Source organism: Corvus moneduloides, chromosome 3 (genome assembly GCF_009650955.1).
Source record: "Corvus moneduloides isolate bCorMon1 chromosome 3, bCorMon1.pri, whole genome shotgun sequence".
Lineage (NCBI taxonomy): Eukaryota > Metazoa > Chordata > Aves > Passeriformes > Corvidae > Corvus > Corvus moneduloides.
Window position 1 is genome coordinate 36,911,814 of NC_045478.1, and position 26,790 is coordinate 36,938,603.

At 37.0% G+C, this 26,790-nt stretch overlaps 1 protein-coding gene across 7 annotated transcripts in view; it reads left to right on the top strand.

The window, feature by feature from the left end:
* Positions 1-26,790, top strand: part of DOP1A (DOP1 leucine zipper like protein A) — a 61,990-nt gene that overhangs the window by 29,616 nt on the left and 5,584 nt on the right. For 6 of the 7 annotated variants that reach the window (XM_032104917.1, XM_032104920.1, XM_032104923.1 and 3 more), the window contains 23 exons: positions 2,082-2,706; positions 5,647-5,921; positions 6,553-6,705; positions 8,462-8,562; positions 9,807-10,066; positions 10,760-12,767; positions 12,870-12,981; positions 13,854-14,036; positions 14,331-14,456; positions 14,789-14,923; positions 15,228-15,283; positions 15,771-15,875; positions 16,565-16,631; positions 17,404-17,548; positions 17,773-17,852; positions 18,399-18,508; positions 18,669-18,818; positions 20,076-20,137; positions 20,704-20,856; positions 22,086-22,222; positions 23,530-23,585; positions 24,453-24,617; positions 26,116-26,245. In XM_032104917.1, the coding sequence (XP_031960808.1) occupies positions 2,082-2,706; positions 5,647-5,921; positions 6,553-6,705; positions 8,462-8,562; positions 9,807-10,066; positions 10,760-12,767; positions 12,870-12,981; positions 13,854-14,036; positions 14,331-14,456; positions 14,789-14,923; positions 15,228-15,283; positions 15,771-15,875; positions 16,565-16,631; positions 17,404-17,548; positions 17,773-17,852; positions 18,399-18,508; positions 18,669-18,818; positions 20,076-20,137; positions 20,704-20,856; positions 22,086-22,222; positions 23,530-23,585; positions 24,453-24,617; positions 26,116-26,245 (5,394 nt within the window). Of the gene's footprint in view, positions 1-2,081; positions 2,707-5,646; positions 5,922-6,552; positions 6,706-8,461; positions 8,563-9,806; positions 10,067-10,759; positions 12,768-12,869; positions 12,982-13,853; positions 14,037-14,330; positions 14,457-14,788; positions 14,924-15,227; positions 15,284-15,770; positions 15,876-16,564; positions 16,632-17,403; positions 17,549-17,772; positions 17,853-18,398; positions 18,509-18,668; positions 18,819-20,075; positions 20,138-20,703; positions 20,857-22,085; positions 22,223-23,529; positions 23,586-24,452; positions 24,618-26,115; positions 26,246-26,790 lie in introns of those variants that run through there. The other variant, XM_032104921.1, reaches the window with a different exon arrangement.

Below are 26,790 nucleotides of genomic sequence, written 5' to 3' on the forward strand. Positions count from 1 at the left end.
ACTGTTAAGTTCTTAGAATTGTTTATTAAAGAAATAAAAGAAACCAGCCAGCAGCTATTTCTCTTTTAACTTTGACCATTTTGCTCTATGCAACCATGGCTCTGTGAGGTGTGTTAAGTGACATGCCCTGAAATCCTTGTTTTCCAGCTGAAGAAACTTGAGGAACATCATAGAATAAATTAGGTTGGAAGTGACAGTTGCAGGACACTGCTCAAAGCAGGGCTGATTTCAAAGTTAGATTTTACTTTAAAGCTAGGTCATGTCACTCAGGATCATATTTGTCTTAATTTTGAATATCTCCAAGGATGAAGTTACCACGACTTCTCTGTACAGCTTGTTTGTTTGCAGTGTTATTTAATCAGAATTTCCATTGCTGCAGCTTGTGTTGGTTGCCTTGTGTTCTTTCACTGTGGGTTGCTGAGCATACCTCCATCTTTTCAGCGGCCTAGTGGGAGCTCACAGACAGCAATAAAGACATCTTCACCTGCTCCACAACTTGTAGCATTCTTTTAAACTGAGTAAATCCAACTCTCTGAGCTTTTCTTCTGTCAGGAGCACCTGTAGTGACTTTCCATTGTACTTACTCAGTACATCAGTGTTTCTTTTGTACTAGTGAATCCAAAATTGGATACAATATTCTGGTTGTGGACCTAAAACTGCAGAGCAGAGGGGACTAATTACTTCCCTTGATTTGCTGACAGTACTTTTGCTGATATGGTCCTAAATGTGGCTGGCCTGATTCACCAAAGAAGCCCACTGCTGGCTCACATTCACCTTGTCAATTAGGGCTCCAGCATCCTTTATTCAGGATCCTATCCTTATTCTTTCTAGCTAATTGATACCTTCCTGATTTTGTTCTTTATGGGTTTTGGGGGTTTTTTTGGTTGCCTCTTTTTCTTTTTTTTTTTTTTTTTTTTTTTAAGAAACCCTCTTTTAATTGAATGATGTTGCCCCTTGAACCTTCAGTGGCCTTTTGCTTCCGATTACAACTGACTCTTATGTGGCCACAGTCTCTCTTAAAAGATAGTGAAATGATTTGCCATGCTTCTAATCACTTTTAGATTGTATTTTATAAAATGGAGTCATCATTTATCTCTCTCCAAGATTTTTAGTACATAGGTTTCACTGTTTTCTGTAGTAATACCTCAAACAAATCTTATACCATCTCTGGTATAAGAATGGAAATTTGTTTGAGGTATTACCACAGAATTCACTGTATATAATAATGTCAGTGTTTTTATTTATTAATGAAGAAGTTTTTCATATTATTACATTATGCTCAAGTTCTGTATTTAAGACAGCTGGTGATTAGAGTCAAAACGACTTCTGTGCCTCTTAGGTCCCGGGCAACATCTGCCCTTGCCAGTAAGATGACGGATTGGAAAGAAGTGGGCACCTGCATTTACTGCCACTGATTCAGGCATTTCTGTTTCAGTTGTTTCCCCACCTCACATTCTCACCGGGAAACAGAGACTATGCTACCAGTTACTAAGACTGCAAAGGGCCAGAGCAGTGCAGAAAGCCACTGTGGGTGCTTTCTGAGTAAAAGCCATTCGTCATATTTGTGGGTATTCTGAACTGATAAGGAATTAAGACATATAACGAGTCATGAAGATCTGTTGTTGCTGCAGCAACCTCTCTTTCCCATTTCAAGATGATTTTATCTTTTTTCTAGTTGCAAATGATTATCAGTTTTTAAATGAAAAGTTTATATATTTTTGTAATTATAACTTTGTATTTGATAGTTTATGATGCTATATATAAACTAATATAAACTAATAATACCTATGCATTTCAGCATTCTTTCATAATAGAGTAGACATGATTATGATATGAAGAAAATGTTAAAACCAATAGTATTTAAAATGTTTTACTTGATAAACAATTCTTTTTTAATGTTAGCTTAGTCTGGCAGGGTTACTGAAACACCAAACGTCATTTTGCATAAAATGTATTTGTATGAATACATTTAAATCTCTGGAATAAAATTGTTGCTTTCAAATGAAGACCCTAATAAATATTTTTTTGCTAAGACCTAAATAACCTATTTTGAACAGCCATTAAACTTTTATTTTACTCAGGTGCCATCAGTGTCACTTGAAAATCCTAATGATGTGTTTGAAGATGGTGAAAATCCTCCAAGCAGTCGATCATCAGAAAGTGGATTCACAGAGTTCGTACAATACCAGGCAGATACAACTGATGACATTGACAGAGCACTGAATGAAGGTCACGGTGCACCTGGCATTCCTATTGTTGGTAGCGCGTCCTCAGAGACTGAGACAGCATCAACTGTGGGTTCTGAGGAGACCATTGTACAGCCTCCTTCCATAATGGCCCAAGGGACAGCAACTCGTAGTGGGAAAACGATTCAAAAGACTGCAATGCAGTGCTGTTTGGAATATGTCCAACAGTTTTTAACTAGATTTATCAACCTGTATATCATTCAGAGTAATTCCTTGTCTCAGCCCTTAGGGACAGAGCTTCCAGTAGACCCCACTAGAGTGCAAGGACAGAGCACAAAATGGGACAGAGAATCACAAGATGATGCTAAGGTGAAGAAAACAAACAAGAAGAAAACACCGAAAGAATACCTTCCTGCCTTTACTGCTGCTTGTCAGCTCTATCTTGAATGTTCGAGCTTTCCCGTTTACATTGCTGAGGGAAACCGCACTTCAGAATTACATCCTGGGAAGCCTGAAGTTGGTAAGCTGCACTCTCATTTGTTCTTTGTTTTTAAAATAATACTTTTTCTTTTTCTGCCAAAAAAATTTATAGTATCATGCTTTGTATGTGTTGCTGTTTGCTGTTCCTCTCAGAAATGTAAGTCTTCTTCTGTATCAATTGGTTTGCATTTGGAAACTAAATTATTTTCTCATAGATTTTTGAGAATATTGCTGCATGGAATTTGACACTAATTAATATTGGGGTGAAAAAATATAAATGATGCAAACTGAAGCCTGAGAGTAGAATCTAGATTGTTGAATCTTCCTCTCTACTGTATGGATCCACAGTGTTTTCTTTGTCATATTTTGCAATAGCCACAGCTCACATCAAATATGTTTTTAGCTTCCTCTTACCAATTTTGGATTGATATGCACATTGATCACTTTGGCAATACATGGGAATTGTAAGCTGCTGTCCAATAAAAATCATACCAGCTAAGAAATTTAATTAATTCTACTTTGCTCCTATTAAAGGAACAGTTCTTGCAAAAAATTCTTCTAGCTATGATTGCATTAAGGAACAAAATAAAAATGGTGAGTTTTGGTGAGGTATGGCTATGTTCACAGATAGATGAAATTGTTCAGATACAGACATGATTAAAACATTGACAGCTATTGATTACAGTGAAATGTGACATTTTAGGATGAACAATCATTTTTACAGATTGTAAAGTCTTCACTTTACAGTTCCAATTTTGGATCCACTTCTGATCTGCAGTCTGAGAGTTGCTCCTTAAAATATTTTCATGGTGGATATGCTTGGAGAATGCAAGAAATAGTAACACTAATTTTGGCTACTGTCACGGTCATCTCTGGTTTAATTTTTTTCTAGGAAATTTCATAGTTGCAGCTTTTTGTTCTTATTTGCAATTTTCAAATCTGGGCTAAGTGGTGGGCAGTGCTTGGAGATGAGTAGTTTGTTTGGTTTTGGAAGCAAGCATGCCAATTTAACATGACTGCTTCTGTTTCTATGGTCTTTAAGATATGTTACGTAGTCTTCATTATAGCCATGAGCAGAGCATATATTTGACTTCATAACATCCAGACATACAAAATATTTATGTCAGTTTTATGTCAGTTGAAGGCAATTTGGTTATAGCTGTTTATTAATTAGGAGTATGACAATACCAAAGATCTGCTGCCCTTTGTAAAAGATCTTTCACAGAATATTTGTGCTTTTATAGCATGACCCTGAAAATGTGAAATGTTTTTTTGGTTTTTTTCTCCCAAATAGTCTACAAATGAGTGTTGTGTCCAAAGACTAAAATGTCAGCTGTTTGCTTATTACTTTTCAGTGCACACAGCACTTGATTATCACTGCCTTGTGCACCGTAGAGCAGAGAGCCTGTAGAGCTTGAGTAGTGTGTGCCTCATATGAGGGCAGTGCTTCTAGGAATCCTTTTCACCTTTCAATCCTTTGTTAAATGTCTTGGATTTGTGTTTCTTGTTCATCATCTGAACTTTTCCATTTGTGAGATCTCATTTGCAGTCTATTAAACAGTGTAACTTTGAGGAATAAGCATAAATTGTAGGTGGGTAAAACCAACAGGAAGTATTTTGTTCCAAATGTAAACACCTGTTGTATAGAATGGCAGGGCAGATGGAAATAGGGCTGTATAGCTGTCCGGGAGTCCTACTTCCCATAATAGAGAATTCTACTGGAACAGAGAGTGGAAGAAAGTAGTTTCCATAATTCTCACACTACCCTATTGACACAAGGTTTTTATACTGCAGAAGAGGCTTTGTTTATCTAAGGGTTCCTAAATTCGGAATGTGTTTTTGAAGGGTTGCATTAATGATGTGACCCAATAGCTCTTAATCGTTGGTGAGAGTCATCAGTCTGTTTATTTGAAGGAGTCAAGTTAATTTGATGTTTATAGAACATAATTGTGCTTTAATTCTGCTGTGTGCCTAATTTCTCAGCTATCTTCAATTGAGGAAATTAAAAAGGGAGCTGAGTGAAGCTGAAAACAATGGTTAAATCTGTAAACTCTAGAGCAATATATGGAATTGTTAGGTATATTTAGGCTCCAGTCGAGCTGTGGATATAAATTAGAAAGTGCATCATTCTTCTCTTGATTATAAAAGGGTGCTGTATTTGCACCTATTAAATAACACTTCTTCACTTGTATCTCATTCTAGATGCATTTGCCTTTTTAAGAACATGATCAATGGAGTCCTTTTGAAGTTTTAAGAGAAGTTACTTTGGTATCTCTAAAATAAAAGGGTGCAATATTAACTTGGACAGTTGACTGTGGACTTTGGAGAAAGACACTTCCAGTATCAACCCAGAGTATGGCTTGATAAAGTGAGGGGACAGTAAGAAGGGGGAAACTACAACGTACAGTGAAAACAGAGTATGGTCTAATAGGACCATAGTTCTGCACCCAAACTGTCAATTTTCACAGAAACTTCTATTTTTAAAGTGTTGCCAGGCAAATATATTTCTGTCAATTTAAAATCAATCTGCATGTATGTTATAATATATGATATTATCCTAGGCACTATAAAATATATTACAGAATTATTCCAGACTACTATCTAGAGTGTTAAGATGTGATTGCCAATGAAGAATTTTGTGAGGAAGGAAAGTGGATGAAAGGATGAACTAGAAGTTCAGTTTTGCCTAAAGCAGGAAATCATCTGAATGCATTTCCACAAAATTTTTCTCTTCCTTGTTCACATTTTTCTATTCAGTCTTTACTAAATGTTTGAAGTGATACAGTATTGCATTCTTAATTGGATTATTTTAAAGATACATCAGGAAGTATCTTCCACTTGCATACATTTTCCTAAACCCATACAATGGGCAGATTGAAATATGAAGGGACAATTGCACATATAATTATGGAATACAAAAGGAAAAATCCATAATATTTAGATTGTTAAATGAATGTATAATCTGTGATTTTTATTTCAGACTGTGAACAAGTACAGCCTCCACTGTGGCTACAGACTTTAATGAATGCTTGCAAGCAGGCAAGCGATTTCAGTGTTCAGGGTGTTACTATTTCCCTTGTGATGGACTTGGTTGGATTGACTCAATCTGTTGCTCTTGTCACTGGAGAAAATCTGAACAGCGTGGAAACTGCTCAGCCTCTTAGTCCTAACCAGGGAAGAGTGGCTGTCGTCATCAGACCTCCTCTTACTCAAGGCAATCTGAGATACATGGCTGAAAAGACAGATTTCTTCAAGGTTAGATGCAGTATCTCATTGCTGTTTTCTTTAGACTTTTCCTGTCTGGTGAAGAATAAGTCTTGGCCCCTTTACTGTTCTTGGTATTGTAAAGCAAATTTTCTTGCTGAATATTTTGATAATAGTTGTAACTTGTGTTAGAATCTAAATTAAATACACAGTAAGTTTTCCTGCTGTGATTCTGTTACTGGCCACTTGTGTGAAAATCCTTGTTTAAATTAATATTTTAAAAATATAAACAAAACCTTATTGAATAGCAGCATTAATCAGAAAAGGTAGGAAACTGAGATGTGCGTAGTGTAGGACTCTGGTAAACAGTCTTTGCATTTGTGTAATTTATGTAAGAAATCTTTTGCAAAAGATAATCAGCAGCAGGGTATATTATGGAGTTAATTATATTTCAATGAAAATTTATTTCTGTTCTGACTCCTTAACAGGAGTTTTTTATGTAGTAAGTTATTGTAGTGTTTCAAACAGACCCTTCTGTTTGTACAAAAGGAACCATTTTACAGTTTGCCTCTTGGTCATAGGGTGTCATCAGATGTGATGTCTCCCACTGTTGCATGGAGCAAAACAAGGCATGATAGTCATTCACTTGTGTCTCTTGCAACTTTTCTTTTCATGTACAAAGCACATAGCTTTAACTCTTTGGGACCAGCTGGGTGATGGAACTCCTCAGCATCATCAGAAGAGTGTGGAGCTCTTCTACCAGCTGCACAACCTCGTCCCGTCTTCTAGCATTTGTGAAGATGTTATTAGTCAGCAGCTGACTCACAGAGACAAGGCAAGTTGTTCATGTATTTACTTAAAGATGTAAACTATGTAACTATAGAAATATATTTAGAAAAAGGACTTGGTCCTTCAGAGGAGAGTATGAATAACTTCAATATTGAAAAAACATTGACTTACATTGTTTCAAATGTTATTTTAAGTCTGTGATGAGCCTCTAGTTCCATGCTAGACAAAGCATTCAGCAACAGACTTATGCAGGAGACTTTATCGCTTATCAAAAGTCATGTGATGCTTCCCAATACTTAAAGCATGTGCTTAGTTTTTGCTGTTGTTAGTAGGAGTTCTTGTCATGGCAGGTACTTCACTTATTTTTTTTCCTCACCTAGAAATTTGTTTCACGTAGAGGCTGTCAATTTGACATTCGAGTTGAGGTGTTTGCAGTGCTTTAAATTTCAGGTATATGAACTATTTTCACAGCCCCAACAGTATGAATGGCAATGACTTGCTTACGCACTCTAGCAACTCATGGTTGTGTGACTTCAGGAGTGCTTACCTTTTTGCCATTCTACCAGAGTTACTAGGTCAACAAGAGTGAATGTGAGCCATGTGCAGCAGTGTTGTGGATTATTTTCCTGTGAGCAGCATTTTTTTTTCTAAATGCAAGTGATGTTTGCTTTACTTTCTAGAATGCTGCTGTCTCCCTTGTTTTTTTGTTTTGGTGTGAAGACGTTTTGTTTTATTTTTAGTTTGTTTAATGTGAACTGTTTATGTCTTTTGTGTAATTTTCATAGCTTTTACTTAAAGTTTTATTATTATGGCAGATACTGGTTTTATAAGCTGTTGCAAAGCTTCTTAAGTTGTATGATGTAAATCAAGCCTGCAAGTATGCCAGATTGTCAGTGGTTTTAACAGTTTTTGGTTTTGTCTCACCTCGGTTAAAGGTAAATGTACCTACTGTTTGTTTCTTATAACCACATATTTTAAGAACAAACAAGTGAAAACCTTTGTCCTCTTGTCTCTGCTTATCATCTAGCAATTTAGTTTAAGCCCTTATTGTACTTGAAAGTAATTTTGATTATTTATTTGATGTAATTGTCCTGATTGCTGTGCTTTGTTCACTCCTACAAATGCTTACTAGCTTTCTTGTCTTTTGGATGAAGCTGTTTTTATATATGTGTTCAAATCATATCATGACATTTACTGTTGTTTGCAGCCTTGCTGGAATAACTCTTTGCCTTGATCAGCTTCAGTAAACAGAGAGAGAGAACAATTGTTACTTTACACAATTTTTGCCATGAAATATCCCGAGTTGGACTTCAGTCATCCTTGTGGGTGCCTTCCAACTCAGGATATTTTATGATTCTATGAAATATTCTACATGTTATTGCCAGTTATTAGAAGTCCTTTGGGCAGTAAGCATGTCCTATTTGTCCCAATTTGTTCCAGAGCTAAATTTGACATGTTAGTGAAGAACTCTATCTACATGTCTACCTAGAAAATTCTTCTGTTTCTTTCTAGCATGGTAATAATGGAAGAAAAATAAGTTGGCTAGAAAGAGACAGGCAAAACTTTGAAACTAAGCCAAGATCAAGATAGTGGAGGATCCTTTCATGATACTAAATTGCTCACAGACACCTATTGTTGGCTATTACTGTTTTTAAGATTAGAAAGTAGTACTTGAATGCACAGTCAGAAGTTAATTTCATTATATCTTATATCTTTTAGGATGGTCTGTGACTCTTTCTTTTTCCAGTTATTGTCATAAGTTGTTACATTCTGCTAGATCTAACTTATAATTTGGCCCACAGAGAGTAAGAATGGAAGCTCATGCCAAGTTTGCAGTGCTATGGCATCTCACACGAGATCTTCATATTAACAAATCTTCTTCCTTTGGCCGCACCTTTGACAGGTTGGTGCCTGCAAGTGTAATTCAGTTGAAATAATTTTACTTCAAAATCTTTGATGGTATTATACTAGCAACATAGGGCATTTAAAAATTCAAGAACTACAGCTGTGAGAGCAGGGAAGAAGGATAAGAAATGAATTTGTGTTAGACAAAATAGTTTTCACAGTGATGATTATGTCAGCTGTAAATTTTTCTGGAAACTATAAAGAGTGGGAAAGGAATGGTCACAATATTAATTGACCATCACTGTGGTATATATTGAGCTTAATATCTGAGTTCTTGCTGTGTTCTGATAAAAGCAAGCAGGAGACAGAAGTCAACCCAGAATTATATGGAGTAGAAAGTAACAGTAAATCTTAACAAAAAACCTTGAGAACCAAACTGAAAGCAAGTGCTAAAATATGAGTTCTTTTGTTTAATCTGTATTTTGTGTAAGAGGTTATTTATGGCAAGCAGCAGAGGATTTCTGTTTCGTGTTGTGGTATTGGACTATCTTCTTAGAAAAGACTGAAGATCCAGACTCTGAACTAGTCTTGTCCTTCTCAGCTAGCACAAATGTTGTGGAAAAGTGTTTATTTAGATTTTGTATTGCATACTAAGCTGTAGGGAGTAGAGTAAAAAGGTTGTTATTTCTTTGTCTTATACTGTCGCTTAAGGGGTGATAAATTCTGTGTGTACAGCTAAAAGCCTATGAACATGTACTACTAGAGAATGTAAAACAATAGGTAAAATTCGGAGTCCAATATGTATATACTGTTTTTCCATAAATCTGAAAAGGATTCTCAAGGCTAAAACTGTTAAAAGAAGAAAATAATGATAGTAGAAATGTCTGAATTGTCAAGTATATTTCTCTTCTCTGTTCTTGAAGACAAGATCTCTGAATGTTTTCATTATATCATTGTGAATTGGCTTTTAAAGTTGTATATTTTTTAATGGCATACCAGTTAAAAGTCAACAAAGGTTTGTTATGCTGATAACTGTGCAAATACTTGATCTGACTATACAATTGCTACTATTAGAGCAACTGTTATAACTGACTTTGTTACTAGCTCTTCCTGCCCACTCCTTCATTAGACTAGACTAAAATATAAAGATCAGGTTCAAAGGTTTGATTCAAAAAAATTACTGCTTTATGTGGAGAAGACTGTATGTACTGACATTAAAATTGGTCATATATCAGATTAAAATGGGATTACTCTGTGAGTAGTGTACAATATCCGCTAGATTCAATCTTCTTTCCTTTCTAGATCTTTGTTTATCATGCTGGACAGCCTCAATAGCTTGGATGGTTCTACCTGGTCAGTGGGACAAGCCTGGTTAAATCAAGTGCTTCAAAGACATGATATTGCAAGGGTTCTTGAACCTTTGCTCCTACTGCTTCTCCATCCAAAAACTCAGCGAGTTTCTGTTCAGCGAGTACAGGCTGAATGTTACTGGACTAAATCTCCCAATCACCCTGAAGAAGAAAATGAAAAGCAGTTCATGCAGAAGTTTAGCTGTGCTGATGGTATGTACACAAGAAGACTGTAGGAAGTTCCCTAATTTCTTTGCTTGCTGTTTACATGCAGTGTTAAAAACATAGTAGAAATTTTTGAGGGTAACTCAAAAAAGTGTTGGAATAGCTATGGCTTATATTTCCATTTGTGTGGTTTTTTCCTAATTCAAGGTTGTGTGTCCCAACTACTGTTTGAAGTTTTGTTGTTTCTAAATTAAAATGATATGCAAGTATTTTAATGCAGAGCATTTTCTTACATCTTACTGAATCTTGGTAGAACATAAGAAAATGGCTTGAAGTTTAACCAAGAAATTAAACGTTTTTATGAATTATGACCACTGACGTGAGGCTGGCTGAAAATGTACCAATAGGTTTTGAAGGTGTTTACATGTATTGTGTAATTTTAGTTTAGAGTTTACTAATTCTTTTTTTTGTGAAAACTAAAGCAGATAAGACTGTACAATATTTCATAGAGAATGATGTTGTTTTGCTAAGGTGTACTGCTAAAATAATTTTGCTTTGTTTTTATGAATGTGTCATTTGCTTATTAACATATTTTTTCAGCTGTGAACTGGAAAGACACTATTTACCATGCCTTTCTAATTTGAAGTCTCAATAATAGTTTCAATTCTAAGTTTTAATTCTGAATGCTTATTCTGAAGAACAAAATCTTATATGTATACTTTTTTTGTGTTCTTCTTCAAGCATTCTCCCACATGCCTGTAAGCCAAGGACAACTTATTATACCTAAAGAAGGCAATGAGAAACAACTTGGTGTGGATGAAATGGAGAACTTCAGCCTGACTGTCAATCCTCTGAGTGACAGGCTTTCCTTGTTAAGTACCAGCAGTGAGACCATACCAATGGTCGTGTCTGATTTTGACCTTCCTGATCATCAAGCTGAAATACTGCAGAGTTCTGATTCTGGCTGTTCTCAGTCATCTACTGGAGACAACATCAGTTATGAAGTGGAAACAGAAAGCCTGAGTGCTCAAGATAGCTCTCAGACTCTGAAAGAAGACTCACCTGATGAAATTGTGCAACAAGTGGTTACAGATCTTATATGCAAAGTTGTAAGTGGTCTTGGAGAAGAGATTGAACTGGTTAAAGACAGTCTACACTCTGAGGATACTTCATGTAAATTCAGCTCTTTGGATAACTCTGTAGAGGCTAGAAAAAGTGATGATCAAAATATTCAAAGTAGCCAGAGTAGTTTACTTAGTAATGACAGCTCACAGTTACTATCAGCCTCAACTGAGACTGGACTTGAGAGTTTAGGAGATGAAATTTCAAGAAATAACTCTTCACCTTGTATTGCAGAAAGCCAGCAATCTTTCTCTGATCTCACTCTTTCTTCCACTGAATCAACATCTAGGAAACGTAGCCACAGTAGTATTCAGTTCAGCTTTAAAGGAAAGCCGCCAGAAAAAATGTCAGAAAAAGAAACTATTGTTAAAGAGGCTGGTAAGCAACCAGGTGCAAAACCTAAGGTAAAAATAGCCAAAAAGAAAGATGAAGAGAAGAAGAAAGCACAAACAGAAAAGCTTAAACAAACAAATGTCTTCTTTAGTGATGGTCTTGATTTAGAAAATTGGTACAGTTGTGGAGAAGGAGAAATTTCAGAAATAGAAAGTGATGTGGGATCCCCAGGAATGCGAAAATCTCCGAACTTCAATATCCATCCACTGTATCAACATGTGCTGCTTTATCTCCAGTTGTACGACTCTTCAAGGACATTGTATGCTTTTTCTGCAATTAAAGCCATTCTGAAAACAAATCCTTCAGCTTTTGTAAGTGCCATCTCCACTACCAGTGTCAACAATGCATACACTCCACAGCTTTCATTGCTCCAAAATCTTCTAGCCAGGCATCGAATATCTGTTATGGGCAAGGATTTCTATAGTCACATCCCAGTTGATTCTAACCATAACTTTCGGAGCTCTATGTACATAGAAATTCTTATTTCCTTGTGTTTATACTACATGCGGAGCCATTATCCAACTCACGTTAAAGTAACCTCACAAGACCTCATAGGAAACCGCAATATGCAAATGATGAGTATAGAAATTCTGACACTTCTCTTTGCTGAGTTGGCAAAAGTGATAGAAAGCTCTGCCAAGGGCTTTCCTAGTTTTATTTCAGACATGTTGTCCAAGTGCAAGGTTCAGAAAGTGATCCTGCATTGTCTGCTGTCTTCTATCTTCAGTGCCCAGAAGTGGCACAGTGAAAAGATAGCTGGAAAAAACATAGTGGCTGTAGAAGAAGGCTTCTCTGAAGACAGCCTTATAAATTTTTCCGAGGATGAATTTGACAATGGTAGTACTCTGCAGTCACAACTTTTGAAAGTACTTCAGCGGCTGATTGTGCTGGAACACAGAGTAATGACTGTGCCTGAGGAAAATGAAACGGGGTTTGACTTTGTCATAACAGACTTGGAGCACATTTGTCCCCAGCAGCCGATGACTTCTCTGCAGTATTTACATTCCCAGCCAATAACCTGCCAAGGCATGTTTCTCTGCGCAGTGATACGAGCTTTGCACCAGCACTGTGCCTGCAAAATGCATCCCCAGTGGATTGGCCTTATCACTTCTACGTTGCCTTACATGGGAAAAGTTCTTCAAAGGGTGGTTGTTTCAGTGACTCTTCAGCTCTGCAGGAACTTGGATAATTTAATTCAGCAGTATAAATATGAAACAGGATTATCTGATAATAGGTATGTGTATGTAGAGATGTATAATCTTCTTAAGTATGTTTGATTGTGTTGAATTACTTTACTATCAGATTAACCTATTTTAAAATGAATCTCCTCTTTTAGGCCTCTCTGGATGGCATCAGTCACTCCCCCAGATATGGTTCTCACTTTATTAGAAGGGATCACAACAATAATTCATTACTGCCTCCTGGATCCATCTACACAGTATCATCAGGTAAACTTATCTTGGTATCTGAGAGGTTCCTAAGTAGTACATGTCCAATCAAGGATTGTGATTATATTAACAGTTACGAAGATCTGAGTGACAAAAATACCAAATATATTGTCTTAGCTGTAAATATGGGGGGCTTATTGACAATACACATGTTTCAAACAGAAAAACAAGTTTCTATGGATGATAGTTTTAAGAGAATACTCTTATATTTGTTTGCTTATTTTGTTTGTTTTTAGTTACCCTGAAATAACTAAAGTATTAATTCCTTAACTTTCAGACCTCTAAAATGCCACTTTTAGAGCTGCCTTTGTTGTGTTCATTTTGCAAGATGTCTAAACATTATCTTTTGGCTCCTTCTGTATATTCACAACTTGTCTTTTTAGATCTGATATTCTGAGCGTGGTGTCTTAAGAATTTGGTCCAGATTCCATGAGAAGCTTCTGCCCTGTTTTCTCAGTAGTTTTGTTTTTGTGCTTTTTTCCCATTCTTATACCCCTTTGCTTTCCATTCATTTAAAAGTGACTGAAAAGTGGGGTTTGTTTATGTAAGTAAGTTATTTTGCCTAGAGTATTAGCTACACTTAAAATTCTGAAGTAATTGTTTTGCAAAGGTATCGGCAGAGGGTACAAAAATGATTGCTGTAGACATGAGGCCTCACAAGTTGAGTACATTTGATACTGCATAACTCAATCAAAAGATTCTCCAATATTTTAATAGTCTCAAAACCTTTATATATTGTAAAAATTACTGAAAAACTTTTGAAAAACAATTAGGATTGAAAGCTCCCATTTTAGGTAAGTCTAAATTTACTGTATTTTAAATGTGCTGTTTATGTAGCTATTTAGTCCTCCTTTCCTCTTCTCTCCCACTAGCTTTTGGTTAATGTTGATCAGAAGCATTTGGTTGAAGCACGCAATGGGATCCTCTCTATCTTGCATATGATCATGTCTTCTGTGACTTTACTTTGGAGCATCCTGCACCTTGCAGATTCTTCAGAGAAAACTACTGCTGCTGCTGCTGCATCCATTACCACTATTAATCTTGGGTCAACTAAGGTCAGAACATTAGGGATAATGTCATTTAAGTTGTTCATTAATACCTTTGTCAAAGGTATTAATAATTTCAATTCCCTTCCCTTAAATCTAAATAGAGTTTTAATACCTTTGTCCTCATCTACTCACTCACCTCACGAACAAGGCTTTTATAAATGGGTATTGAATATGCTTTTAAACTAAAATGTATCACTTCAATGCAACGTGTCATCTCTTTGCTTTCTGCAGAGAGAATGTTTTGAACATAATGCTGAGGTGCTTATCTAAAGGAATATGTGTTCTGCTTTCATATTTCAGAATTTGAGGCAACAGATTCTGGAACTTTTGGGTCCAATTTCAATGAATCATGGTGTTCACTTCATGGCTGCTATTGCGTTTGTATGGAATGAAAGAAGGCAAAACAAAAATACTTCTAGGACAAAGGTATGTTTATATTACAGTGGTCACTTCAAAGAGTGGCAATACCTTTAAGTGGTTTAGTGTTAGGAAGAAGAAAATTCAGACAGCCCAGTGAAAAAAATACAATGATGTATGGACAATATTTGTATTTCTAAATAACAGCTGTACTGTCAGGGAGGTACCACTTGAGAATGGGATAATCTTCCTGAATTCTTCAGGGAAAGAGTAGGTGATACCAAGTCTCTAGATAGCAACTGTTACTTGCTATCATTTTAATCCCATGAGGACAGCTGCCTTAGTTTTAGCATAACCATTGTCTGTGGTAATAATCTGTGACATACATCTGATCCTTTTAGGTTATTCCTACAGCAGGTGAAGAACAACTTCTGCTGGTCGAGCTGGTTCGCTCTATCAGTGTTATGAGAACAGAGACTGTCATACAAACAGTGAAAGAAGTTCTGAAGCAACCTCCAGCCATAGCAAAGGACAAGGTATGGAAACTGTAGAGTTGCTGTTGATTTATATGATGTCCTCTTAATGAAGCTTAGAGCACTGATGATATGGGTACTTCATTGACAAAGCTGAGCAGCACAGTGGGAAAATTTTGACTATATCTAAGAGGTAAATGAAGAGAAACATAATTTACAGAGGGATGTCTGAAAGGACATTTTTAATATTCTGTTAAGTTATATGTTTAGACACTGCAGTGACATTATAGCATTGTCAATTTTACCCTGGTGAGGGGAAAAAAAAGCCACTTCTTTCTGATGACACAGATTTCATGTCTTTTTCTAGAAACATCTTTCACTGGAAGTCTGCATGTTGCAATTTTTCTATGCTTACACTCAAAGGTAAGAAAAGAAGCTAAATTTTATTTCTGTCATCAGGAAGCAGATGAACAATTTGAGTATTTTACATCTTTGTGTCATAGGATAAGGAATAGTCTGTGTAATACAAATAGTGAAGAAAGAATGGGTTTGAACTGTAGGTTCATTAAAAAAAGGTCATTTATTTTGTGAGTTCCTAGTACTGCAACACCTTTCTTCCCCCACCTAAAAATCCTGCAGGTAATCTGCTCCCTGCCCAAGGATCTTGGTTGTGCTGTAACTCATTGGTGCCATTCCAGCCTTGTAATGAAAAGCATATCTTTTGAGAATACTCTTGTTCTGCCTTCATCTGTTTCTTAATGACTTGATGTAGCAACCTAGTATTAAAAGAATCTATAAGGATGTTGATTCCCAATATCTGACAGGAGAGTTGTGCGGTAGAAAGAAATTGGGGGAATACCTGAGGGAGATGATGTTCTCATCAGTGACATTGCTGCTCTCTCTCCCTTAGGATTCCAGTGACCAGCTTAGTAGACAGCTGGGCAGCACTGCTGCTTCTGTTAAAAGATTCCATACAGGTTGGTCTTCCAGCCCCGGGACAGTTTCTCATACTTGGGTAAGTGCTGGTGATATTTGGAATTTCCAAATAAGCTCAAATGTAAGTGTGTGAAATTAAACTGAAGTGTTAGTGGTTTTAAATCTCTATTTCCTACTTTTGACTGGTAGAGTTATTGCCTGAGTTCTGTGGGTCTGACCAAATGAGTTTCTTCTCTGAGGAATGGTTACATGTATTAAATTTGATATTATAGTATGATATAAGCCATGACCTTACCTTAATGATTATTTCAATGATTCAGGCTCTTTAAGCAACAGATGTAAGTTTCTGATTTTTCCTAGAAAATAACAACAATTTCTATTTCTTAGGTATTTGAAGCCCGCTAGAATGGGCTGACTTCTCAGCATGAAAACAGTGTATGGACTGTTAGAAATGTAATTTTGAATATGATTTTCTGTATAATGCTTCAAGGATCATTTTCTTCAGTATTTTAGCTTCCCTAGTAAACTGTCTCTAAAGCTATTTTGTATATAATCAAGTAAAACATGTTCTCAGTAAACCCTTATGATCAAAATTAACCTAAGGAACTTGAAAAGATGTTTCCTGGAATATTGATAAGTAGCAATCCCCTGAGGGTTTAGTGAATAAATATTGTGCAAATAAATGTCTTCAGATTTGTCCTAACTCTGGAAACTACCAAATAATGTATTGTGAGAAGAAAATCCATATTTGCGTCTGTATTTTTTCAGTGTTCTTAATGAGTTCATCATGAAAAACCCGAGTCTGGAGAATAAGAAAGATCAAAGAGATCTACAGGTAAGAAATTTGTTGTATGTGTCTATTGAAAATATTGAACAATAAATCATAGAATGGCCTGGATTGGAAAGGGGCCTTAAAGATCTTCCAGTTCCCAGCACAGGAAGGATATTGACCTCTTGGAGCAAGTCCAGAGAAGGGTCACTGAGTTGATTAGAGCAATGGAGCACCTCTCTTAAGAGAAAAGGCTGAAAGAATTGGGTTTGTTCAGCCTGGAAAAGAGAAGGCTTTCCAGTACCTGGAGGAAGCCACAAGAAAGACAGAGAGGGACTATTTGTAAGAGCATGCAGTGACAGGACAAGGGGGAGTGGCTTCAAAGTGAAAGTAGGTTTAGATTAGATATTAGGAAAAAAATCTGTACTGTGAAGGTGGTGAGACACTAGAACTGATTACCCAGAGAAGCTGTGGATGCCCTGTCACTGAAAGTGACACTGAAAGTGGTTTTAAGGCCACTTGGATGAGGTTCTGAGCAACCAGGTCCAGTGCAAGGGGTCCATGTCCACAGCAGTGGGGTTGGAACTAGATACTTGAACGTACTAGAATTATTTGATACCAGTTCTGTAGTCCAAAATTACTCTTTAAAATCTTCTTCTTATATTTATAATGTGTTGAAAAAGCTCTCATTTTTTGTGGAGTTCTTAATCACTGATAATACAGAAATGATTTGAAAGCAATTCTATATTTGGTTATGTGAATTTTCTACATGTCAGGACAATTAATACAGCCCTTCTGCACGAAGTTCTTAAAATGCTTGGGGTGTTTTTTTTACCAGGATGTAACACACAAGATAGTGGATGCCATTGGGGCAATTGCTGGTTCTTCCTTGGAACAGACCACTTGGCTAAGACGAAACTTAGAGGTTAAGCCTTCCCCCAAGATTATGGTTGATGGAAACAACTTAGAATCAGATGTTGAAGGTAGTTTCATTTTCATCTTTATTATAATGCCAAAATTACCAAAGAGGTCAGCTTTGCTGTATTTGAATACATGTAAAATTCTTCAGTATTGTTCTAGCACTAGTGTGTCTGGCAAAGCTTGTGCATCTTCAAAATATATACTTTTAAAATATGCAGTAAGGTAAATAATGGCTTGAGAAAACTAACTTTGGACTTTTTTTTTTTTTATTATTATCTTCATTTAGATATGCTGTCTCCAGCAATGGAAACTTCAAATATAACTCCGTCTGTTTATAGCGTCCATGCATTGACCTTACTTTCTGAGGTAAATGTTTCCTTGGAGATAATGAATACTGTCTAATTATAAATTTCTATGTTATGAAAAGCTTTGGACTAGAAGTTGGGAGAAGGAGAATTGATGGGAAACAATGATGTGAATGGATTCTGGGTCTTGTCATGTAAAAGTATATAAAGCTTTGTTACTAACCCATTGAGATGGATGAGGTGTAAAGCATGGGCTTTCAGGTGTGTAGTATAGCCAACGTTTTTGATTGTAAACTTTGTGTGTTTATCTTTGTGGTACATCTTATTTACTGCTGATAATTGCAGTCAGTCTTTGAATTTTTTCTTTGTTTGTAGTTTATTCTCTAGAATGCTTTGACCAGCAGCTTGCACTTCCATGCTTTTACCTTAATGTGTTATAAAAAGGATGGAATCTTTATACTCTGGGTTTTGCATGGTACCTGAAATTTGATCACTTCTATCATAAACTTGAATGTTTAGTAAAGAACATTATACAAAACAAATGATGAATAGTAGATAAAAAGCAATTTAAGAATGCTTTATAACATGTCGTCTTCTTCTTTTGTAGGTTTTGGCTCATCTCCTGGACATGGTTTTCTACAGTGATGAAAAAGAGAGGGTTATTCCTTTGCTTGTAAATATTATGCACTATGTTGTGCCCTACCTCCGTAATCACAGGTACCTTTAGTTTATTGAATTGATGTAGATGTCTACAGCCAGAAGAAATTTGGATGGTGACACTTGAGCTGAAATGGGCATGATAAGGATTAGATGTCTATCAGACTTTCTATAAAGCAGCAATTCAGAACTGGCTTATGTTGACTTTTTTTTTGTTTAGTGCTCACAATGCATCCAGCTATCGAGCTTGTGTCCAGTTATTAAGCAGTCTTAGTGGATATCAGTATACGAGGAGGGCATGGAAGAAGGAAGCATTTGACCTCTTTATGGATTCCAGTTTCTTCCAGATGGATGCTTCGTGTGTTAACCAGTAAGACTTTCTTCTTACTGCTTATAAATTACAAATTTTACAAATTTTTGCCCCTTACAAATTTTATGTATTCCATTAACATATGGGCCAAAATTTCCCAGCAGACCTCTGTTGAGAGAAGCAGAGATTTTCTGTGGTTTAGGTTACCATGTGAAATATGAAACATAAGGTATATTTCTATACATAAATCTATTTTTAAAAATAATCTTAAAATTGAAAAAAAAAATTCTGTGAGGAAAACGTGGTTAGCATTTTGTAGAAACATAGAATTATTTGCATTGGAAGAGACCTTAAAGATCATCTAGTTCTAAACCCCCTGCCATGGGCAGAGACACCTTCCACTAGACCAAGGTGCTCAAAGCCCCATCCCACCTGGCCTTGAACACTCTTAGGGGTGGGGCATCCATGGCTTCACTGGGCAACTTGTTCCAGTGCCTCAAAATAAAGAATTTCTTCCTAATATCTAAATTTGTCCTCTTTCAGTTTAAAGTAATTCCCCCTGGTCCTGTCACTTCATGCCCTTGGTAAAAAGTTGCTCTCAGCTTTCTGGAGGCTCTTTAGGTACTGGAAAGCTGCTACAAGATCTCCCGGAAGCCTTTTCTTTTCCAATCTGAACGACCCCAACTCTCAGCCTATCTTCATAGAGAGGTGCTTCAGTCCTCTGATCATCTTTGTGGTCTTCCCATGGACCCCTTCTAATGACTTCACATCCTTCTTATGCTGGGGGTCCCAGAGCTGGATGCAGTACTCCAGGTGGGATCTTACCAGAGTAGAGAGGCAGAATCACCTCCCCTGAACAGTTTGCCACCCTTTTGGTGCAGCCCCAGATGCACTTGGCCTTCTGGGCTGTGAGCACACACTGCCAGATCAAATTCTGTTTTTCATCCACCACCAGCCCCAAGTCCTTCTCCTCAAAGTTGCTCTCAATGCCGTTTCTGCCCAGCCTGTATTTGTGCTTGGAATTGCTGTGACCATTCTGCAGAACCTTGCACTTGTCCTCATTGTACTTCTTGAGGTTCTCATGGGCCCATTTCTCAAAACTTTCAGGGTCCCTCTGGATGGAATCCCTTATTTTCTTGGGGAAGGGGGTTCAAGATACATAGTTTCAGATCAAACAACATCAAGTAAATGGTACCTTCTGAAGCAGAGACCTTGGATTGGAAGCCTTAACCTAAACTGAAAGAGCAGAAAAAGCTCTGCGAATGTTCCTGAAAATGCTTGTTTTTTTCTGATTTGTGTACAATTTTCCTCTTTTAGTTGGAGAGCTATTATGGATAATTTGATGACACATGACAAAACCACATTCAGGGATTTGATGAGTAAGTATTGATGTAATAGTGACTTTTCTGCAGTATAAACATTAAATAAATGAAAAACAAGTATCTTGAAGAAAACGCTTGTCCAACGTCTATTCCAATTTGATTTATTTAGTCTTTTTCATGTTTTTTTCAGCTATTTGTTTCTGGAGAGCCATAAATAACCTGAAGTGCGAGAATATGATAGCATACTGGCACACAGTGAATTTTGCCTATATGGCAAAGCTGTTTAAGTAGAGTGGGTGGGTGTGGTGTTTGGTTTTGAAGATCAGACACCAACTCTGCTTAAAAAAAACTGATTCTGCACATTTGAAATTTCTGAGCATCTATACATGCAAATTTTATTTTAAAAAATGGCTGATCTCCCTCCTAAAAGCCCCTAAATCCAGCCAGTATTGTGTATACTTACAAGTTTTCTTTAACTTGTATTTTGAATTTCTGGTTACAAATTCAAATTGCAAACCATGCATCATTTCAACATCTGCTTTCATAAGTGTTATTTGTGCCTTGAAGTGAAGCAGAAGGGAAATTCATGAGCTCTTCTCTGCACTTTCCCTTTTCTCTTTCAGCACGAGTGGCTGTGGCCCAGAGCAGCTCCCTCAATCTGTTTGCTAACCGAGATGTAGAGCTGGAGCAGCGCGCGATGCTCCTCAAGAGACTCGCCTTCGCCATCTTTAGCAGTGAGATAGACCAATACCAGAAATACCTGCCAGACATACAAGGTCAGTAAAAATGTATCATTTAGTGGACTTCTTTAGGTTAACTGTGGAATGCCTGTATGACAGAGTAACAGCAGGTTAAATTTTTATCCTGGAATATCACTGTTTCCATAGCTGAAACAAAGTTTGCAGATTTTGGTTAAAATGTTTTCAGTCTTAAATGACTACAAAATATGCAGAATTTGTGAGTGCCGGTTGACATTAATCCAGATTATTTCACTGATCTGTCATTTTATCCTTGATCAATATCCTTGGATACCTGAACAATATGTTTTGACATGAACATCTGAGGTATAAACACCTATCAATTATGGATAAATAGGAAAACTGACCTTGACATTTTGAATTCTTGACTTTTTTTGCTGGTGTTTTTTCATCTGCTCAGTTTATCTGTCTTATTTATCATTGAAGTTTATTTCTTCCAATGACCTTAAGAGACTGGGAATGGGAACTGCTTGGATCTTTTTTTTAAGATGATGCAAATAGTTACAGCAGCAACTTTTAGATGTGTCATCTTTTCATGCCACCAAAGGGACACTTTGGTCTCTTCTTCTATCTGGAAAATCAGTTGCATCATCTTTTTTGTTTCATTTGTTCCGGGATCTGTTTTTTGTAAAGTTATTTGGTTGGTTGGTTGGTTTTTTGTGGTTTTTTGGGTTTTTTTTATTTCCAGTCAAGTCAGTAGCTGGGATTACTATTTTCATGGTATCAGGTGGTTTTACTGGTCTGAACTGCAACATGCATGTTTGTTGGTTTGACTGAAAAATATCTTTATGAATCTGCCTCTATAGGTATTGAATGCCTAGAGGTGATCATAGTTCAAAAAACTGTGTCATCCCTTTGTAATTTCTCATGTACTATGATGGGGCAGTGTTTTAATAATAATAATAATACATACAAGTTGTTCAGGCTACTGTGGTATTGTTTGGAATCTGTTAACTCTTCTTGTTATAATGGTTGAAACTCTGCATAAGATGAGCAAAGTTCCCAGATGCACTATTGCATTTATGTAGAGAACTTAACCAAAATAGGCAACTGCACTATTTAGAGGTTTCTCTCTTTTGTTCCTTCTTTGGTGGAGGGGTTATTTTTTATGTTGACAGAATAAAATTAGTAAAGTAGTGGAACAGTAAGATGGCAGATACATAAAATTGAGAGTAAATGAGGGAAGGAGAAAATTCTCACTGGAATTATTCTGAACTGAGGGGACCCTTCTTGGCTTCTTGTTTCAGAAAGGCTGGTAGAAAGTCTCCGGTTGCCACAGGTTCCCACCCTTCATTCCCAAGTGTTCCTGTTTTTCAGAGTATTGCTTTTAAGAATGTCTCCACAGCACCTTACCTCACTTTGGCCAACCATGATCACTGAACTGGTGAGTTGCAGGTGTCTTTCATTATTTAGAAGACTGGTGCATATCTGAGACACAACCTCATTTCTCCTCAAGATTTTTAAGAAAATCTCTTCTAGAGATTGTGCATATAAATGTGCAATGGACACAAATTGAAAGCTGACTTATTTTCATAGTCCTGATGTCTGGTTTTTGTGGTGAAATTGAGTATCTGTTGGCTTACACTGTTTCAGCTGTTCAGCTGTCTCCTGATTTAAATTTGCATTTGCCTTCATTGTTCCCTACTGAATCCTACTTCAATTTCTGTATTTCTCCACCATTCCCACTCCTACTCTTCTTTTCCAGTGTTCCCTGTTTCTACTTTCCTGGTCATTCTTCTTCCAACAATGGGGATGAGAATCCATGTAAAGGAGTCGGAATCCATGTTTTATTGGCAGTTGGTGGTCATTCAGGTCACATTGTGGCTAAATTTTGTGACTACATTTATACAAGTCTTGGCTCAGATTTCTTCTTTCTTGTTTTACTCTTCATAACAAAACAGTAAAAATATCTGTTTCCAGAACTTCTACCTGCAGAATCTCCAGTGTTGGCTGTTTGACACACTCTTTTGGGTTTCAGCTTTGGCAGTGGGAACGGAGGAGAGTGGTTGGTGCATCCTGTGATCCATTTGGCCTGTTATTCAAGGAGTTCCCAAGGGACTGAATAACAGAGGGAGCAAATCATAATCATTGCTGTGATGATTATTTTTTTCAATCTGCAGGTGCCTAACCTAGCCCTTGAATAACCATAGATCCAAGCAATAGAAGGAGAAAAGCTATATAAAGTATTTTAAAGATAAAGTGTGTTGTTTTACCAATAGATGCATTTAATTTTAAGCCTGTCAATACTATAAATACTAGAAAACCCATTCTACTCAGTGTGGTCTTCTGATTTCAGTGCTGTACCCTGGCCTTTGCACAAGTTACCACAGTCTTGGAACTACTTTCAGTTAGCAGGACTGTGTTGCTTCTAGGAATTCCCACCTGAGCCTGACTGCTCCATTAAATGATTCTTTATTCTCATTTCATTTAGGTCTTGCTCTCTTTCTAAGAAGTGGAGGGGGATTAGCCTTTGAGAGCTTTCCTGGCCATAAAAGAGACAGTTCCTTGTGGCCTTTGTATTACTCAGGTTATATAAGGGATGAAAGAGCTTTAGGGTGCCAGTGTCCACTCATACAGGAGTGGAAATAAAGCTCCAAACTATTTGTCTAAGGCTTATTACTTAGGTCTTCCTATAGTGTTTTCCTGAGTCACCATTAAAAATGGTATTAAAATGTAGCATTTGATCTTCAGGTGCAAGTGTTTTTACTGATGGAACAGGAGCTCACTGCTGATGAAGATATTTCCAGGTAAATGCATAAATTTCCTGCTTGTTAAACTTTGTAAAAATCCCTTGGTATGCTGATGGGGAGTTCAGTCATTCTTCAGAATAATTTGTCTTAGAGTTGTTGAGCTCAAATTAGAAGGACAAGTAAAGGGTAGTTCAGTCTGACTGCAGTACCAGGGACAGACTGTTCAGGACAAAACGAAGTCCTGCTGCCAGATTGCTCATAAGTCACTAAGGTAAATTGTATAATACAAGTGTCTGAGTTCTTACAGTGTCTGCCTGACTAAAATGACAGTGCTGCTGCAATTAAATTATGCATGGCATGGCTTATACCTTTTCTGTGTCATACACTTATTCTAAGTAAGACTGATGCACTTTTGTCTAAATAAAAGCATTGTTTCTTCTAGTATTAGAAAAGTGAGGTAGATAATTTTTCTTTTTTTGTTATCCACTTTTATCTCACCTACCTTCTGTACAGTGTGATCCAATTTCAGTCAATGCTAGCAGCAGAGGCAGATTTCTCAAATGAGCCAGAGTTATTTGCCCAAGTTTTGCTCACTTTTTTCCTAGGTTCTCTTTGTGTATTTGGAGGGTTTTCTCCTCAAATGAAGTAATATCAACATGACTGGCAATTTTAAACTTTCTCTAATTTGAATATCTGGGAACAAGATACAGTACAACAAATTTATTTTATATTGACATTTTATCACATATATATGCATACAGAACTGCACTCATAGCACAGCCTTGTGTTTGGATTTGATTTATGAATTCAGGATTATGCTGGTAAATAAAGAGTTGTGTGTTTGTAAAGGCAAGTAAGAAAAATCAAGTTTTCATTGTGGCAGAAGGTTGTTATGACTCACTTCCCTGCAATAATATATTTTAGAACTTCTGGCCCATCTGTTGCTGGTTTGGAGACAACTTATACAGGCGGCAATGGTTTTTCCACATCCTACAACAGCCAGAGGTGGTTGAACCTGTATTTGTCTGCTTGCAAATTTCTGGACTTGGCTCTAGCTTTACCATCTGAAAACCTGCCTCAATTTCAGATGTGAGTAGAAGACATTGTCATTTAAGTTTTTGGATGTTCCTCCATGCCTCTTGGTAAAATTCCAGTGTATAAAAAAGTCTTTGGCTTTCTGTTTCCCTTCTTTCTTTGGACAGCCAGCGCAGCCCATAGTTTGTTCCCTCACAGTACCTGAGTGGCCCCCAGGGCAAATGATGCTGCACATCAAATTAGCTCAAGCTGGTTTGATTTAGCCTGTGGCAAGAGATTTGCCACACTTAAGAGATCATCAGTAGTAGTGATTTATTCAAGTATTTTATTTTTAAAGTATTTAGTTGCAGTAATGCCTAAGAACTCAAAATACACCCACCCATCTCAGTGAGTAATGCATGAGATCAGATCTTAAATTACTGTTGCACAGTCTGTTTGGAAGAGGTGGCAACAAACCTCCTTAAAAAGGGGATCCCATAGGTTTTTATTGGTCAGTAGTAGGCATGTGTGCAAGCTGCTTCTTCGATGCCTCTGCAATCCTGTTCCACTGGAAAAAAATGAATGCAGAACAACTGGTATTTGCTGGAAATCCTGGGAATGAGAGGCCACAAAGGACAAAAGAAGGTGTCTTGTCTCTTCCTTTACACTGCACACTAGTGACTCTGTGACGGCTCCTGCCCTGGCACAGCTCTGTAGACATTTGGTCACCCCTAATTATCCTGTAGTTTAAAGACACTCATGTGGGTTAGAGGCTGGAAGGATTTGTACACACTGTGTCAGGGTGTGCCCTGTAGCATTTCTAAATCTAATGTTGAAGGCTTTTTCACTTATTTTCTGGGGACGTAGCTCATAGTTCTTGTCCAGTTCTCCAAGCTGTCCTAATCCTTGTTATTAGCCAACCTCATTTTATTTAGGTCATTACTGTCATTTCTGGAAAGACAATATATGCTGAATAGTCATACTGTTTACTGTGCAGTTCTCATGGAGGCTTGAATTGAAGTTTTAACAACAGAAACTTTTATTTCCTTTGTAGTTTATAGTACAAGTAGCCAGTCCTTGCAGTGCAGCAAGGCACAGGTAACAGAATGGTCCACTTGGTCTCACTGGGCTAGGAATGGGTAAAATAAATGAGTTTTTATTATCAGCATGGTATATTGAGAACATTTTGTGTGTACATATTGCAAATATGCAGCAAAACTTAAGCAACATGTATTTTATGATTCAGAACTGCTTTCAGTTCTCTTGCACACAGTGAGGATGTGAATACTACTGGTTTTAGCTTCTCTGCCTTATCTTGTTCTTGGCATCCTTAAATAAGATACTCTAAAGGGAAAAGATAAGGCCATGTTACCTCCTGCTTTTCAGAAAGTGCTTTTCTTATTCTTTGTTGTCAAAGACTAACGTGTTCTTGTGAGGGTTGACTTGGGTTTCTTTTTTCCTCCCTCCTTCTCTGATACTTCACTAGATTTCCTCATCCATTCATATCTTTGATTGATCAGAAAAGCCTGCATGTTCAGTGAGGATAACGTCTGTTTGTGTTATCTCATGGCAGGTATCGTTGGGCTTTTATTCCAGAAGCATCAGATGATTCGGGCTTGGAAGTACGAAGACAAGGAACACATCAGAGGGAATTCAAACCCTATGTGGTGCGTCTGGCAAAGCTGCTGCGAAAAAAAGCAAAGGTGTGTTGCTTTCTTCTTTTGCTTTTCACTGAAAAGTTTCATGTACAATGGCTCACAACAGTCTTTGGTTCTTGTATATTGTAAATTTTTTTAACAATTAAGAGGGGAAAAGATTTTTTTCTGGTGTAGATTCCAGCTGGAGTAATCTCAAGTCAACATCAGGCAAAAACCACATGTAAGTATAGAAAACAAGTCAAACAAACAAAGAAACCAAGGCCCAAACCAAACAAAAAAGCCCTAAAATTAATCAGACAACAGAAAAATTCATAACCTGCTATGGTCAAAATGATTATGATCACTGACTTTGCATTTCTAAATCAAAAGTATTATTTAAATAAAAAGTAAAATATACTCCTTTATCTAATATATTTTAATATAAAATCACTGTCAGCTGGTCATATATGTAGATACTAGTCTGACTACCTACTTTTTCAAGTAGAAAACCAGTTTTGTTAATAACAAATATTTAAAAAACTGTTGCATTTCTAAACATGACAGAACCAAGAGTGTTGAGACTAAGCAGACCCTGGGACTGTGATGAGCAG